At 36.8% G+C, this 15,764-nt stretch overlaps 1 protein-coding gene across 1 annotated transcript in view; it reads right to left on the reverse strand.

The window, feature by feature from the left end:
• The window catches only part of MYO16 (myosin XVI), an 884,880-nt gene that overhangs the window by 569,749 nt on the left and 299,367 nt on the right, over positions 1-15,764 (reverse strand). The window contains exon 5 of the mRNA XM_072621988.1: positions 5,272-5,342. Coding sequence (XP_072478089.1) covers positions 5,272-5,342 — 71 coding nt within the window. The remainder of the gene's footprint in view (positions 1-5,271; positions 5,343-15,764) is intronic.

A 15,764-nucleotide genomic window follows, 5' to 3' on the forward strand; every position in this document is an offset into this window, starting at 1 on the left:
CATATATTAGTGTAATTAACATAAAGTTAATGATGAGTGGGAGGGAAAGTTAAAGATCTTCCCCACACATTAAAACCTCAGATACCTTTTGTTAATTTCTAATGAGGCACTGGATCATGAGGGTCATGCCCCCCAGCTCTGAAAAGTGTATATATACTCTGAGGTGAGGTTTTGCTTTGGGGTTTAGTTTTTGGAAAAAGGTTCATGTGCTAGATGAGACTCTGGGCAGCAATTTTAAGGAACCCCCTGGCTTTGAAAATCCAGATGTTGGTGCTTCTCTCTCTAGTAATAATGTATGTATTGTCTATGGTCTACATATGTCTATATAAACATACATATATGTATATAGCTGCTCCATCCAAAACCTCTAAGAAAACTATGAATTGGTCACAGGCCATGGAGAAGCTCAAAAAAGATTTTGAAAATCAAGTAAGAGAAGTAGAGGAAAACTGGGAAGAGAAAGGAGAGTGATGCAAGAAAATCATGATAAAAATGAGACCTGAAGGAGAAAAATACTGAAGAAAAAAAAAATATGTCCTGAGAGAATTAAATTTGTGTCTAATGGTAGCAATCTCTAGGGTGGGGACGGGGAAGATAAAAAAGGGGAAAAATAAATTTACCTGATAAGTTTATTATATATTTTTTTAAAAAACCGAGAAAGTTGAATAAAATAGATTTGCAGTTTCGGGTGCAATCATCTTTTTATATTATGTTATAGAAATGCTTGTTTATTCTATAAAAAAACCAAAATAAATAAAAATTGAAACTTTCAGTGAATTGAATTTTATTCTGTGGAGAAGATACATTGTCAAGGATGCAATCTGAAGGGATTTCTTGAGAGGTTCTGAGTGACCATTTTGAAACAACTGTGTTTCCTGAGTTGTGAAAGTTAAAGTTGCAGCTGATATAATTCTGTTATCTTTCTCATAGCATGTACAATTTTGAAATATTTAAGCATATCTCTGAATTATTTGTTACATTGTTAATAAAGCATGTAATCCATAACATCGCATCCTTTAAGCCAATGAGAACACAGGGGTTGAGACCATGAGAAGTGAAGTAAAAGTTTGGGAAAAGAAGTTTCTATTTCATTTATAAACTGGAGAAGGGGCTATGGGAAAGTTATTACAGAAGAGGCTTCTTTGGATTATTGAGTGGAAGCTTTTAACCAATTTATTAATTAATGAGAAAAACTGGTTATTTCTATTACTTTATTATGTTTTTGTTTTGTTTCGGGGGGATAAGGCAAGGCAACTGGGGTTAAGTAACTTGCCCAAGGTCACAAAGTTAGTAAGTATGTATGAGGCAGGATTCAAACTCAGGTCCTCCTGACTCCAGGGTCATGCCTCCTAGCTGCCCCAATTCCTATAATTTTATAAGAAAATATCAGAACATGGTCTCTGATTGTCTTAGAATTCAAGATGAGAATTAATAAGGAAATAAACCTGTAGCAATTAAAGATAAAATAGACCACTCCACCTAGGCTACACATCAAGCAGTGTTAACTCAAAAATATGCTACACAAATAACTAATTTAAAATCAAATGTGATAAATTTTGGAGTAATATAGCATTAAATTCAGAGGAAAAAAGAAATTTTGAATGAGGGGAAGGGATTATGTAGGGAATGTTTCATAAAAAGTTTTATGAAAGAGACAGCATGTGAGCTGACCTTTGATATATGCCAATAGCCTGAGACAGAATGGAAAGTTCTAGGTCAAGGAAGTTTCATGAGCTAAAGAAAAGCAGCTGAGAAATATGGAATTTGCAGGAATATATTCAGTGAATGAAATGTTCTGGTACTCTTAGTCTAGTTAAACTTTTTCTGTCACAGCAATATGAACTGTGCCACTGATGATATTCTGTGATAGGTCAGAACAAAAATCCTAAGATAACCAGGCTACTACTTCAGATGCTTTTACCACATGGCCTCCTTTCCTTAATATATGATAAAAGAGATTATATGTATAGGAAATCTTCAGAAATTTGACTGCCTTCATCTTTAATGGATGAATGATATTTATCTAAAATGGAATCTTTCCTTTCTGATTTTTTTGAGATGACAAAGCAATGGTCCCATATTTACCTGTTCCTCTACAGTAATTTTCTAAATATCTCTTTTCTCCTTTAATCTCCTGAGACTCTGAGGAAACTCACATTGAGAAGCTACTATGAAGGCTTGTTTATACACAGCCAGAAAATTTTCTCCCCAAAAGAAAGAAATTTGTTCCAAAAATTTAATATTTCATTCTTTCAGCAACAAATGTGAACTCAAAGAACTTTATAATAAATACATTTTTGTTATACTATCATTACAAAGTGCTTTTACTATCATGTTTTAACACTAAGGCAACTTACAGACTCAAAAAAGAACATTCTTATAATACCCATGAGAGAAATTCTTTAAGTTAACATTTTCATTTTTGAAGGGGAGAACTATTTCAGCTTTGAAATATAGTGGCAGGCTCAGTCTCATTAGAAGAATTGGAAGGATTCTATTTCCAGAACAGATCATCTTTTGGTACTAAAAAGGCCACATATAATAACTGTAATTTTATTTTAACTATTTTGGAGAGGAAAACACAGCTAGCATGGATATTCCTTCTTTGTGATAATGCCCCCCGAGCCCCAATCACAAAGTGTAATGTTTATTTTCTTATTATATTAATAATCAATTTTATATACAGGATTCAAAGATCCTCCTTTTGCATGCTATTCAAAGCTGAGTCTCTCAAGGACATTTCTGACCTTGCCCAAAAATTCAACCCACCCAGATCATGTTATCTAGGTGGAATCTTAAAGAAGATCACTATAGTTCAATGTAAATAGGACTGGGTAGAAAATAGATTCTTTTGTAATAGATTTTTGGAGGCAGAATGATCAGGAAGTGCTGACATGATCCAAGTCTGCCAGCCTCTCATCAGAAAAGGTGCACCTCACATTACAATATTCATTTCCTCAATAATTGTTCACCAATCAGGACTGATCTTTGTCAAAAAACACCCATTGCTCCAAAGATTAAAATGTAAGGCATTCGGTATTATCTCCATTAGGGGTCTTTGGTTGTGAGAGAGACCACTAACCTCAATATATTGATTATTTGCTAGCCTAATTAAAAAGTTGATTATTAGTTTCCCCAAAACTTGAGTTCTAAGACTTTTCATTCGTCTCACAGGGTTCCACAGAACTCAGTTTGGATAATACTCCCTTCATTTATTGAGAAAAATATACTTAGAAGTGTGTACCAAATAAATAAAGATTAAATCGAATATGCACATATACTCCAATCAGGCCAATTTAGCAATTCTTCTCTTCCCCCCCTCCACTTGTTACTTTTTTCTCATTGGCATTAATCTATAAGTGTGTAAGTATAGGCTAAATGGTGATCATGTGTTGAGTTTCTAAGTTCAGAGTACCCAGGATGAATAATCAATGAAGCACCAAAACTTGACACTTTGGAAGGCTAAACTGCCTTCTGTACTATCTGAGACATTTCGAAACATTGCAATTTTAAATCGTTGGCAACATGCTATTTTCATTTATTTCTTATTTGTTCTTTTGGTCACCCAAATCTAAAGAACATTGTTTCACAGACACAAAATTCCTTATTCTTTACTCTATGTGGGTGTATGTCAGATACCCTTGGTGATCCTATCACTCTAAATCTCAGCACTAATCCTTATATTTCAATAAATTCTCATCACTTCCATCATCTGATTTTCCAAGTCCATACTCAGTTCCTGGTGGCTGAATTAATTCCATTCCCAATCCTCTAGGCTCAATTTATAGGGTTCATCCCTTTTATATAAACTATAATTTTAACTCTGCCATAACGTTTTTCTGACTAATGTGAAATACTGATTTTGTGTCTTGATCATGTCATAATAATGACCATGTTTAACACCAAGCTATCAAGCTTATCCATAAGACAAAAGGAGTAAAAACAAACCACCCTCTGTTCTACAAACAAGTCATCATTTTTGTTATTAATTTGTATTCATTATAGTTTATGTTATACTAAATTGTAAAGTAGTCTTACAGGAATCATAACAACTGTACTTTGGGTGATCCCACAGTTGTTATGAAGCCAAATAACTCATCTCAAACCACAGGTAAAATCACTATCCCAAGCCTTCTAAGCATTAGTTCTCACGATGCACATTGTAAATCAGTATTCCTAGTAAACACTTAGAGATGACCTCTAAGAAAGCCATGAAATATCACTTTAAGGAACCTCTTAAAAATACACTAATTGTAAAAGCTAGTGTACAGGTAGGGAAAATTAGAGGAGGCTAAAAGAAAGAGGAAAAACATTAAATAAAGAAGGAAAGAGGGTAGATAAACAAGTTTCAGGAGGCCAGTTATAATAGATAGGGAAAGCACTACTGTACACTAAAGTGATGGTATAGCCTAATAGAGTTTGTAAATTACTATACTACACTACACTATACTGTACTATACTATACTATACTGTACTGTACTATACTATACTGTATTATACTGTACTGTACTGTACTATACTATACTGTACTGTACTATACTATACTATACTGTATTATACTATACTAACCACTACAACTTCTACTGCTGCTGCTGCTGCTGCGGCTACAACATAATATTTGCATGGCTCTTAAAAATTTGCAAAGTATGATGAAGGTTTGCACATAAGAAATAAAACAGTATATGTAATTACATTAATTATGAGTGCATATACTAAACGTATTAAATTCATTTTGGGTGCTCAAACTAGTGTTTTCATTTGTGTAAGGAAATGCTACCCTCTACCAATGTAAATAAGCACTTCCTCAGTAGTAGAAATAATGGTTTTCCTTTCCTTGAAGGTCTTCAAGCACAGGATGGATGACCACTTTGTCAGGTATGTCATAGTGAAAATCCACTAAGTGTATGACTTGGACTAGAGGGTCGCTTAGGTTCCTTCTAACTCTAAGATTCAGTGATTCTGTCATGGCATAAAAGTCTTCTAGAGCAAGGAGAGATTACACTCACAAAACTAGGCTCTGAGTCATGACTTGAACCTATTTTCTTTACTCTGAAGCTGGCTCTCCCTACAGTATGCCATGACTGCCTCTCATATTCAAAAACCACCACGTGTATATTGCACTAAAATTAACTCATACCTATGGAAGGGTTGAGTGTTGATTGAAAAAAAGAGATTCTGTTTTTTAATATGTTTGCTTTGTAATGCTAATAATACATCTAATATTCTCTTTGTCATCTTTATATATTTCTGAATAATTGCCATGGTTCTTACCAGGTGGAGTAAGGATCCTCCTGATGAAAGAGTTGTGTGAGGGTCAGCACCATCCTTCAGTAGGTGGAGTACTGAAATATAAAAGGAATGGAGTTAATATATTGCTTGATTCTGCCACCTCCCATTCTTACTCACCGGTTTTATTATTGTCATTAATAAATAAATGAGAAACAGTCTGCGAAAAAGCACAGGGCATTTGAAAATACATAGGGTGAACATTTCATACCTCATGCAGTAAGTTAGTCAGGCAACAAGCATTTATCAAGTGATTACTATTTGTTAGGCCCTGTGCTAAGTGCTAGAGTTAACAAAATAAAGTTAGAAACATAATCTTTTTCTCTCAGGGATAATCTTTTCTAATGAAAAGACAAGAAAACAACTAAGTGTGTAAGATATATACAAATATATGCATGTATATATGTATGTATGTATCTATATGTCTACACGTAGATAGATACTATATATGTGTATAACTATCTACATATAGATCAATATATGTATACATACTAAAAGAAATGTTTTATGTAACATTTTATAGATGGCTTCTCATTTCAATCTAAGAATCTGGATTACATGATATGTCAAGTGACCTCCAGTGTGAAATCTACAACCCTACTGAAAGTCACTTTCTGGCAAGGGATCTAATGGGAAATATCAATTTTTCAACTGAAAGGAAAGATTGAAGAGTCATAGAAGGTGGGGAAAAGAAGGAGGATATGAAACCAGGTCCTCTGAGTCCAGTTCCAGTGTTTCTTCTACTGTGCTATGCTATGCTCTCTATTGTCCCTTCTAAATTAAAGGGTAAGCTCAGGGTAATAGACCTGACTTAACAAAGTGTAAAAAGGACTGTCTGGCATGGAGGGATGATATCAAGGTACTGTTGATTGCCAGCATATGCTCAATACATCTGTGAAATCCTATCAAAGAATCTCAAATAGAGAAAGAAAAACTATGAAAAAAACAGTAAACCGACTTTCCATATCAGCAGGATTTAGAGAATGGATGATTTAGCCACATTTATGGTATGCAACATTGTAATATAAATCTCTAGAAATCCTGATTACTTATGGGAAAATGAATGTGCTTAACTGATATTAGTCTGATGCTTTTAAGGATTTTTGGCGACAGATGAGACTGATTTATATTTGCAAAGGTGCTAAACCTTGGAATTAATAGAAGAATATGTGATTTAAACAAAATCTTACACCCTATATTTTTTTCTCCAGACATAACTACAAAAGAATTATTACTAAATAATCTTGTCAGCACCATGCCAAAGAAGAATGATAGCAACCATAATGTGATAAATTAGAAGTCTGCAAGCTGAGAATAATTTTCATAATGCTGTATAAATAATAGGATATTTGTCCAAAAAGTTCACTAAAAATTTATCTCATCAATATGTCAACAAGTAAAAGAGGTTATATTGTACTAGTTATATTCTACATCACTGTCAAAATTTCCTAAGTGCTTATATGCATATAACACTATTTTGTCCACATTTTTGTATAGAATTTGATTTAGTTTTTGTTGCTTTCATTACAAAGATCATTGATAATAAATAATAAAAGGCTAGTAAAATATTTAAATAATGTATCACCTAGGAGAAAGACTAAAAACAAAGCCATTTTAACCATACAATCGCTGACTCCTCCACAATTCAGAAAACATTGTTGTTTCAAAATGGTAGTCAAACATTTCACAATAACACCTCTCAGGCTGTAATCATCACAACCTGTCTTCTCAGAGTCTAACTCAGTTCTCTCAGGGAATGTCTCTTCGGCCTCCTCCTCCTTGACAAAGAATTTCTCACAACTTCTGTAAAGATTGAGTAAATCAATTAAACTATTTCAGGGTTTTTTTTAATGCTAAGAGGTTAATCCCTGATATATCTATCAAGTAGGAACAAATCTCCTTTGCTCGGTGGCTATGAACAAGGCCTAGAAGTTCTTTGAATCAAAGACATTTCATTGAGGCTTGATAGGAAGTCTATTCTGACGAGGTGAGGGACTTGTCACATGAGTAAATTTTATAAAAGGAAGAGATAGTTCAGAACTATCAAGAGATATCTAGAATCTGGGGGTAGAGAGGAAGGAATGGGGAGACCAAGAGCTAAAAGATTTAGTAGCACCGGAATAAAGGACTAAAGGACAGGGATATGACAGCCAAGAGAAGAATGAAGATGGGCCATCAGCCCTACAAGTATCTCAAAGAAGAAGGCTCTGCTGACATCATGAGATGTATCCTCCTTATCAACAACAAGGAGATTCAAAGAAAAAAAAGTTCTACTTTCCTTTCCCTAGTGCCTAGTAGCAGAACTTGTAAATATTCTCAACCTAAACATTTCTGGTAACTTTAGTTTACCTCAGTGAAAAAAAGGTTGGGAGTTAGAAATGAGGAAGTTAATTCATTGAAGACAATCTACTCTATTTCAATCAGCATCAATCAACTTGACATGATTATAAGTTCTATTTATTTGGCTCCAGAGTTGGTAAGATCACTTGCATAATCGTGGGGAGCTAACTAGAGGCCATCAACCCCTTGTTTTGCCTTGTCATGGTGACCAGCCCAGCATGGTGGAGGTGATTTAACTACATGGAAAGTTCCCCAAAATTATTTTTGTACCTCTGGACCACTCTCTCTTGTCCAGCATGAGCAGGTGTTCATCTCGTGACCATCTTATAACCATCTAGTCAGTGGAAATATTTTCTACCTTGCCCAACCCATGACTGCTTATATATTATTTTGCTTATTTTAGGATATGCACTATACGTCAACCAATGGAAGAACTCTGTATTTTGTATAGCTGTCCTTGAAATTTTACATATCAAATCCTACAAAAACAGGGCCCTAGAAGAAGGAAGCATCTCAGATCATGAGAAAGATATGAGGTCTACTTCATTACAGGGGGCCATGGACCCTTTAATAAAGTGCCATATCCTTTATGAAAATCATTAACGGCAGCCTGTATTTTTGTAGGGCTAACACATTTTCTTCATAAAATTCTTTGTGATTTAGATAGTTCAAGTTATTACACTCATTTTATAAGTAAGAAAATTAAGTCCAGAAAGAAGAAATAAGTTGGTTACTACATGACATAGTTAGAGTGTTACAATGGAGTGTAGAAACCAGGACTCCAAATACAGCTGGCTGTTACTGGTCATGAATTTGTTTTTCTCCATGTACAACATTGTCATGAATTGTGGTCACAGAATCATCTCATGGTGGACTTAACAGTGGACCATTTTCTCCAACATGATGACAAGGTCCTTAATTTCTGTCTCTTTTAGGTGTTTCAATCTACATCCCTTGACATATTCAAAATTGCCCTCAAAGTGCTTAATGAATGCATTTTTAAAAGTATATTGAATGTTCATTTGAGAGGCAACGTGAGTTAATGGTTGGAGCTTAGCATCTGGAGTCAGGGAGACTACGGTAGGAAACCTGCCCGATGGGTGATCCTAGGCAAGTCAATTAACCTTTCTGTACTTCACTTTCCTAGTCTGTAAAATAAGGGAGTGAGACTAGATGACCTCTAAAATTCCCTTCTAGTTCTAAATCAATAACCCCACGATAGGCTAGTGGACCTGAGCTGGCATGGTGGCAAGAAGGTTGGGTTTAGAGTAAAAAGACAACTTGTGTTTGAATTACAGCTTTTAAATTTGCTATCCATATAACCTGTAGTGAATAACTTAGTTTCCTTAGTTCTTTTATTTTTGATCTGTAAAATGAAGTCCTTGAAAATTATATTTCTTGGGAGACAGAGAGGAAGAAAATTTCAGACTTATGGAAGTGATTGTTGAAAACTGAAAACAAATAAATTAATTAAAAAAAGAAAATTATATTTTCTAAGGTCTTTCACAGCTTTAAAGCTAATGACTCTAGGAAACTAAACTTCCAAGCCCTGACTCTAGGAGTCCATTTGATTTGCCAAGCAGTTACAAAATTATGATGGGTATAATAATAAAAATTATTATAATAAATAATTTCCTCAAGCATTTGCAAAGTTTGGCAACATACTTTTACTTAGAAAACATAGCCTCTTTAAAAAAAAATCATTTGATCTAACACCAAGTCATTATATTTTTGAGTAATAATTTTTAAATTCTTCTCAAACATCAGTTTGTCTATAGCATATCGTTTGATTATAGCATGTAATGAAATTAAGTAAAATGTTCTATTTCACTAGGATTTCTAAACTCTACCAGAGGGGAAAAAAATCTCAGTTTGATTCTGATTCTGAAGATTCTGAACCAACAATACCTAAGCCTGCACTAAATCTTCAGTTCTCTATCACAAGGCAGACCCAAAATGACCATTTTATTACATCATAAATTCAATGGCAGCATCTTTCTTCAGGCCTTGATATAAAAATAGTAAATCTGTACAGTACTCAGTAAAAATGCATGTTCCATTTTTTCATTCCCTTTGCTAAGCCCTATGCCCAATTATTTTATATGACTTTAAAAATACCATGATGCCTGGTAAATCAAAGTTTGAAAACAGACTTTAGTTAATACCCAAAGGAAACCAATTTTACAGTGGGGAGCATGAGGCAGCAAACTCAGATTACTGATCAATTCCTTTTAATAAACCCAGTGCTTAGGATCCTAAAAATCACAGAAGAAACAAGAAAATGTAAATTTAGTTGATCAAATGAGATAATAAGTGGAAAGTATTTTCCAAACCTCAGAGAAAAATTAAAAACACAATTTTATTATTTTTTTTTTTTATTTAGAGCATATTGTCATAACATTATGGAAGGGAAAGGTAGCCCAGTGAGACTTCAGCAAAATCTATAGAGATCTGCAAAGACTGAAAGAGAGAGACGTTGAAATGTAAGGGGAAAAGCCTTCAGGAGCAAAATAGACTTTCCTCACCCTAAAATTTAGGGGTGAAATTTGAATATTGTAATTGTCTATGAAAAGGACAGCAAAGGCAACGAAACTTCATCCAAAATCTACTTTTGTCCTTAGTCATTCATTCATATGCATATGTTTTGCAAGTAAGTAGAGGAGGTAAACATGACTGAAATGAAACAAATCACCGTAAGACAGCAAACCTTCTCTCATCTTCCACAGAGTGACAGCCTCAGAGGTGAGGCTTTGAGCTAAGGCACTGGGGATTCAAAAGAAACAAGTTTCTGCCAATTGATGTTAAGCTAAGATCCCTTGTTCTAGCTGAATGAGCACAATAGCACCCTAGCTAAAGATTAGCATGGTATCCTCAAACCCAGCCATTGACTCAATGAGGAAAAATATTGTACTAGTACTGTCCATTGAAAATCAAGGCCAGGGCACCAGGAGAGAACCCATCTAGCAAAGCTGCTATATCCTGAAGAGTCCAGTTGCTGAGCAACCTGCCAGACTAAGTATGGCAGTAACTCCTCAGCAATAGAATGTCCTGCCTGGTCCTATTGCACATCCACTGCCCATTGGGAAAAAAGCCTGCCTGACTCCATCCAGCAGGCACTGATGAGGAGATTCAAATAGAGTGGTCGAGGAGATTCAAATAGAGTGGTCAATGAGAAGCTCACAACTTAAAGCCACTTTAAGAGATGATGAGATTCAAGTAGGCTAGTCAGTGAAATTCTGAATCTAACAAGGACCCCTCTGCCTTGGGGTGAAAAAATGTAATAGATAATGCCAGAAACTCCTCATCTCCCTGCCCACTGCAGGTTTTACTTTATAAGAATCCCTAGCCTCTCCTGGCAAGTGGGCATCTTCCTTAATGGAAGTCATCCCCCTTAAGCTGGTATCTCCCTTGATGGGCCTCTCCCTTAAGGACTCATCTCCCATAAGTCTCTTCTCTCCGGGATTTCCATCCCCACTTAAGTTGCATCTCCCTTCAGGGGCAAAGGAGACTGCTTGGTATATTGCATTGTGTTATTCCCAATAAATGCCTATACTTGATCTGGAGACAGCCTGAGTGAATTCTTTCAGGACAACTTTGTATCCCAACATTCTGGGGTGTCTCTGAACCACATCACTGATACAACTACCCAGTGGACAACATTGACCTACTGTCAGATTAGCCTGGCAGCATTTGCCCAGTAACACAGTGGGCTGCCAAGTCCTATGCAGCACTCACATACCCTACTGAAACCCAACTCAGTGCTTATTGTAAGCTACTCCACTTAATCCAGCAGTAATAGAATAGAACAATATGTTCTTCAACATATTTGAAGAAAGTCCAACTTTGGTTGGTCCGGTGGAGACATGGTACATTGGGATCAGCTACCTCACCCAATGAGAAAAGTAACTCATAGAGAACTTCATGAAGGCCCTCTAGAGAAAGAAAGGATGTTGTGGTCCAACAGCTGTGAAGTTTTAAGGTTCCTTGTCCACAAGAGCTCCCTACCTATGTATATCACTACCATTCTACTTTAAACTTGAACCCAGTCTTCCCCCATCCTGTACTCTGGGAAAGTATTTGGGGGAGAAACACCCTTGTTGTTGGAGAAAATTATTTCTAAATGCTGTGCCTGCTATGTCTTTTGAGCAAATACCTTTACTAAAAAATTGAGTTTACTGGTGTTAATAGGATTTTACTGAGCCAGTCTCTAACCTGAGAATGATTAACCAGAGACAGTGCCAGTAATCAGGTAGCCATTTAATTAATTAGTTTCATTATGAGGAACAGATTTGCAAATCAGGAATTCTCCAGATCAGAATTCTACCTTGCTGAAGTGAAGACAGAGATTATATACACAAATCACAGTTGGGAAGGGAGGAGGGAAGGTGGATTAAAAACAACCTTCCCAGGGCCAGAATGGTTTTGTTGAGGTTTAGGGGTGCTGAGACCCCAAAACAGTGATATAAGGATTAATTAAATTTTTGTTTCCACAGAAATCATGTAATACATGATTTACAAAACCTAAGGAGTCATATATATCAGAAAGTCTCTCACTTATTGGTTATTTATGGCTAATGCAAGAAATGAATTGATTGTAGAAGAAAGTAGTGGGGGATGTTCATTAAGTATTTTACTCATCAGGATGTGGATGCCTATTAATCAGCACACCTGAGAGCAGACATCCCCTTCTTTGTTCTTTGAGAATGCCTTTTCTCCTGTGTCAACAATGGCAAAGCCATTAAGGAAAACACTATCTCAAATAATGGGGCTATTCTTATGGTGATGGTAGAAGGAAACACAGATATCCTGGGTGGTATTTTCAATCGACAAATTGTCGACTCTCTTAGCAATCGAGAAGATTCCTTTTTCATGCTATGGCTAAACATATATGGAGATTATAGATCTCAGCGAGGCAGACATCCTGAGTCAGGATTATCCTAAAAAAGTATAAAGAAAAATGTCGTGGAAATGTGGGTAATGGGAAATGTAAACAAGGACAATGACTCATATGAGGGTTGGTTCAGGTGTTTTCAGATAGGGTATAAACTCTGCAGTACCCAGTCAATGAGGAACTGTGGGAGAGATCTTAGTTTGGGACAGGAAAATGAAAAAAAAAATTGTATTTTTTGCACTGCAGGGTTGTGCCTTTTTTTATGGGTCATTGATTCTAAGATCATTTAATAAAAAGTTAAGTTCTTCCTGAATTTGTTAATGGTCATATGAGTCGTTTCCAGTTGGCCTGATGAATATCTGGCCACTGGACCCAAATGGCTCTGGAGGAGAAAGTGAGGCTGGTCACCTTGCACAGCCCTCCCTCACTCAAATTAAGGTAAACTGTAAGTCATTTCCCTGATGTCATGGTCCTCTTTGAAAATGAAGGACAAATACAACCTGGGAGTAGTCCAAGCTTCCTGAATGGGGATCTAGCCAGTTGGGTAACTCAACTCATCCTCTCCTTCTCCCTCTCCCTCTCCTTCTCCCCTCCAAAGGAAGGTAAATTTTGGTGGTCAGAAACTAGCTGCCCAGTTAACTTGGGGTTTACTAGTTAGGCCTCTTTCTTTCTTTCCTCCCTTCCTCCCTTTCTCCCTCCCTCCCTTCCTTCCTTCCTTTCATGAAACCTTAAACTCATTTCACTCTGAAGCTCATAGATTGGATCACAATAGGTCCCTGCCCAAGCTCCACTTAATGGCTGTATTTTGGGCCCTCCTGATTTAGAGTGAATATCAATTGTAACTGTTTCTCTTTGGAACAGCAAACCTGAGGGTCTTCCCCTCTCAGCTTGATTTTTTTTTCCTCTTTTTTTATACTTACAGGGATAACCCCTTGACTCATTTCTTAAAGAGGACTACCAATGAATGGGCATTTCCTAACTCAAAGTGAGAAACTGAAAAAGCCTTTGCCTAAAAGTGTCAGTCTCCCATTTCATTCTGGGCCATTTCCAGTCATCCTGATGACTATCTGGCCACTGGACCCAGATGGCTCTGGAGGAGGCAGTGAGGCTAGTGACCTTGCACAGCCCTCCCTCACTCAAATTAAAGTCAACTGCAAGTTATAATATCTTTCCCTGATGTCATGGTCTTCTACGAAAAAAGGAGAAACAAAACAACAATGGCTATGTGAAGTTCTTGTTAAGAAAATTGTTTCTTACAGTGACATACGGGTCCTGCTAGAATGAATTCAACTCAAGCCTTCTTTCAGTCAAAGACAAATAAGTTTTATTAAAAAATCTACCATATTGGTCAGACTCTTAAGGAATCTCAGCATTTGCTAGACACATTAGAAATCTGAGCACTTCTAATGCTAATAAAATAGGTCAGATTGAATTTGAGCCTCTTGACGGAGGCCCAGATGAATCTTACATACAGAAAGACTGTGGGAGGGATCTAAGGTTGGCCAAGTAGTCTGAGGTAATTTGAAGAGGAGTCTAGGGAGGATCTTGATGGGAGTGATCAATAGTCTGGTGTGATTAGAAGTTGGAGCTAGGAAACAAGATAATGAGGTTTAGATAGAATCAAGGGTGTGAAGTAGTAGGAGGCAGTCCGGAAGTAACAATGAAGGTCTGGGTTAGGTGAAGGATAACAGAGGTAGGGATAATGAAAGACTAGTTGGGGGGATTATAGCCTCAGGTGAAAGCCAGACCAAGTGGGATGATTGAAGGAGAGTTCTAGGGGACTTCCAAAGCCTGTACCCCATCATTTTCCTATGAAAAACCCACAAAACAGAAGACAATTCAACAATTCTGGAGTCTTATGGGAGTAATATTGCATTGGGTGTTGTTACTTGGCAAGTCACAGGACCAGAGTTCTGTGAAGGGAACAGGTGCTATAGTCTTTGATTCAATTCATTTCAGGTACTCAAGTAGAAGGATATCAGTGACTGTGAGTCTTGTCAAAGTTTGATTGGTTCAAACTGCATTGTAACCAATTGACCAATTAACCTCTCACAAGAGAGGCAATTCTGAAAAATCTAACCTGTTAGTATATTCATTTCACATATCATATAGATTATTATAAAAATAAGAGTTTCTACACACTGGCTAATTATTAAATGGAAGCATACTGGTGGGTGATTGTGAGTTCAGTGTTTAGAAAGGTATTTGTCTCCTGGGTTTACCCTTAGAAATAGAAATAATGATCTTAGTGTGTAAAATCCTGACAGAAGTAAAGATGACGCCCTTATTTCATGAATAGATAGCTTATCTGTCCTATTCCATTTGTTTTCATAATTTACTGTAGAAAACTCAGAAAAAATGATAATTCAAGAATAAAAATAAAGTTAATGACAATCATTTGTACTCATACTTCCAAATTTAATACAAATCAATATCAACCAAAAACTTAGATTTGAAAACAACCTATTACTTCTTTATAAAGACTTGAGTCAAGGTTTTTTTTCCTTATGAATTCACTTTCATCTGACTCTTGTTCCATAGAAAGCAAATTTTCAGGAATCTAACATTTGAAATACAAGTTGAAGTTCTTACACAATTAACAAGTAAGTTAAATTAGGACATTTATACTAAATTAAGACCTGTTATCACACTGCAAACAGTCTTTGACTTTAAGTTACTTCCTTTTTTACATTTTATGAAAAACTCAGATCTGATTTTATTTTCAAAAAAAGCTGTAACTGTTGTGGAGCCAAGATGGAGGAATAGAAAGACACACATATGCTAGCTCTGAACCCACAGCCCATAAACTCTCTGTAAAAAAGAACTCCCAACAAATTCTGGAGCAGTAGAAGCCACAGAACAACGGAGCAGAGGAGATTTCTGTTCCAGAGGGACCTGAAAACCTGATACAAAAAGTCCGTTGTGCCCCGGACCCGGAGCCAAGCCCAGCCCTGCCTTGGCCACGCGGCACCGAGAGGAACGGATCCAAGCAGGCTTCAGGGACATAATCTCCAGTGGCCGCGCAGGTCCCTCCACCCACAGGCCCCAAAGGTTGGTGAGAGGGTCTTCTCATCTTGCTGAGAGAGGAGTGGGGCATCCCCATAACTCAGGTCCCCTCGGGAGGCAGCAGTGGAGGCAGCAGCAGACAGGGGCTCCCCAAGCAGGCAGGAGCCCAGATCCATTGTTGAAGGTCTCTGCATAAACCCCCTGAGAGAACTGAGCCTGTGAGGCGGCCCTGCCCCCACCC

This window comes from Notamacropus eugenii, chromosome 6 (genome assembly GCF_028372415.1).
Source record: "Notamacropus eugenii isolate mMacEug1 chromosome 6, mMacEug1.pri_v2, whole genome shotgun sequence".
Taxonomy (NCBI): Eukaryota; Metazoa; Chordata; class Mammalia; order Diprotodontia; family Macropodidae; genus Notamacropus; species Notamacropus eugenii.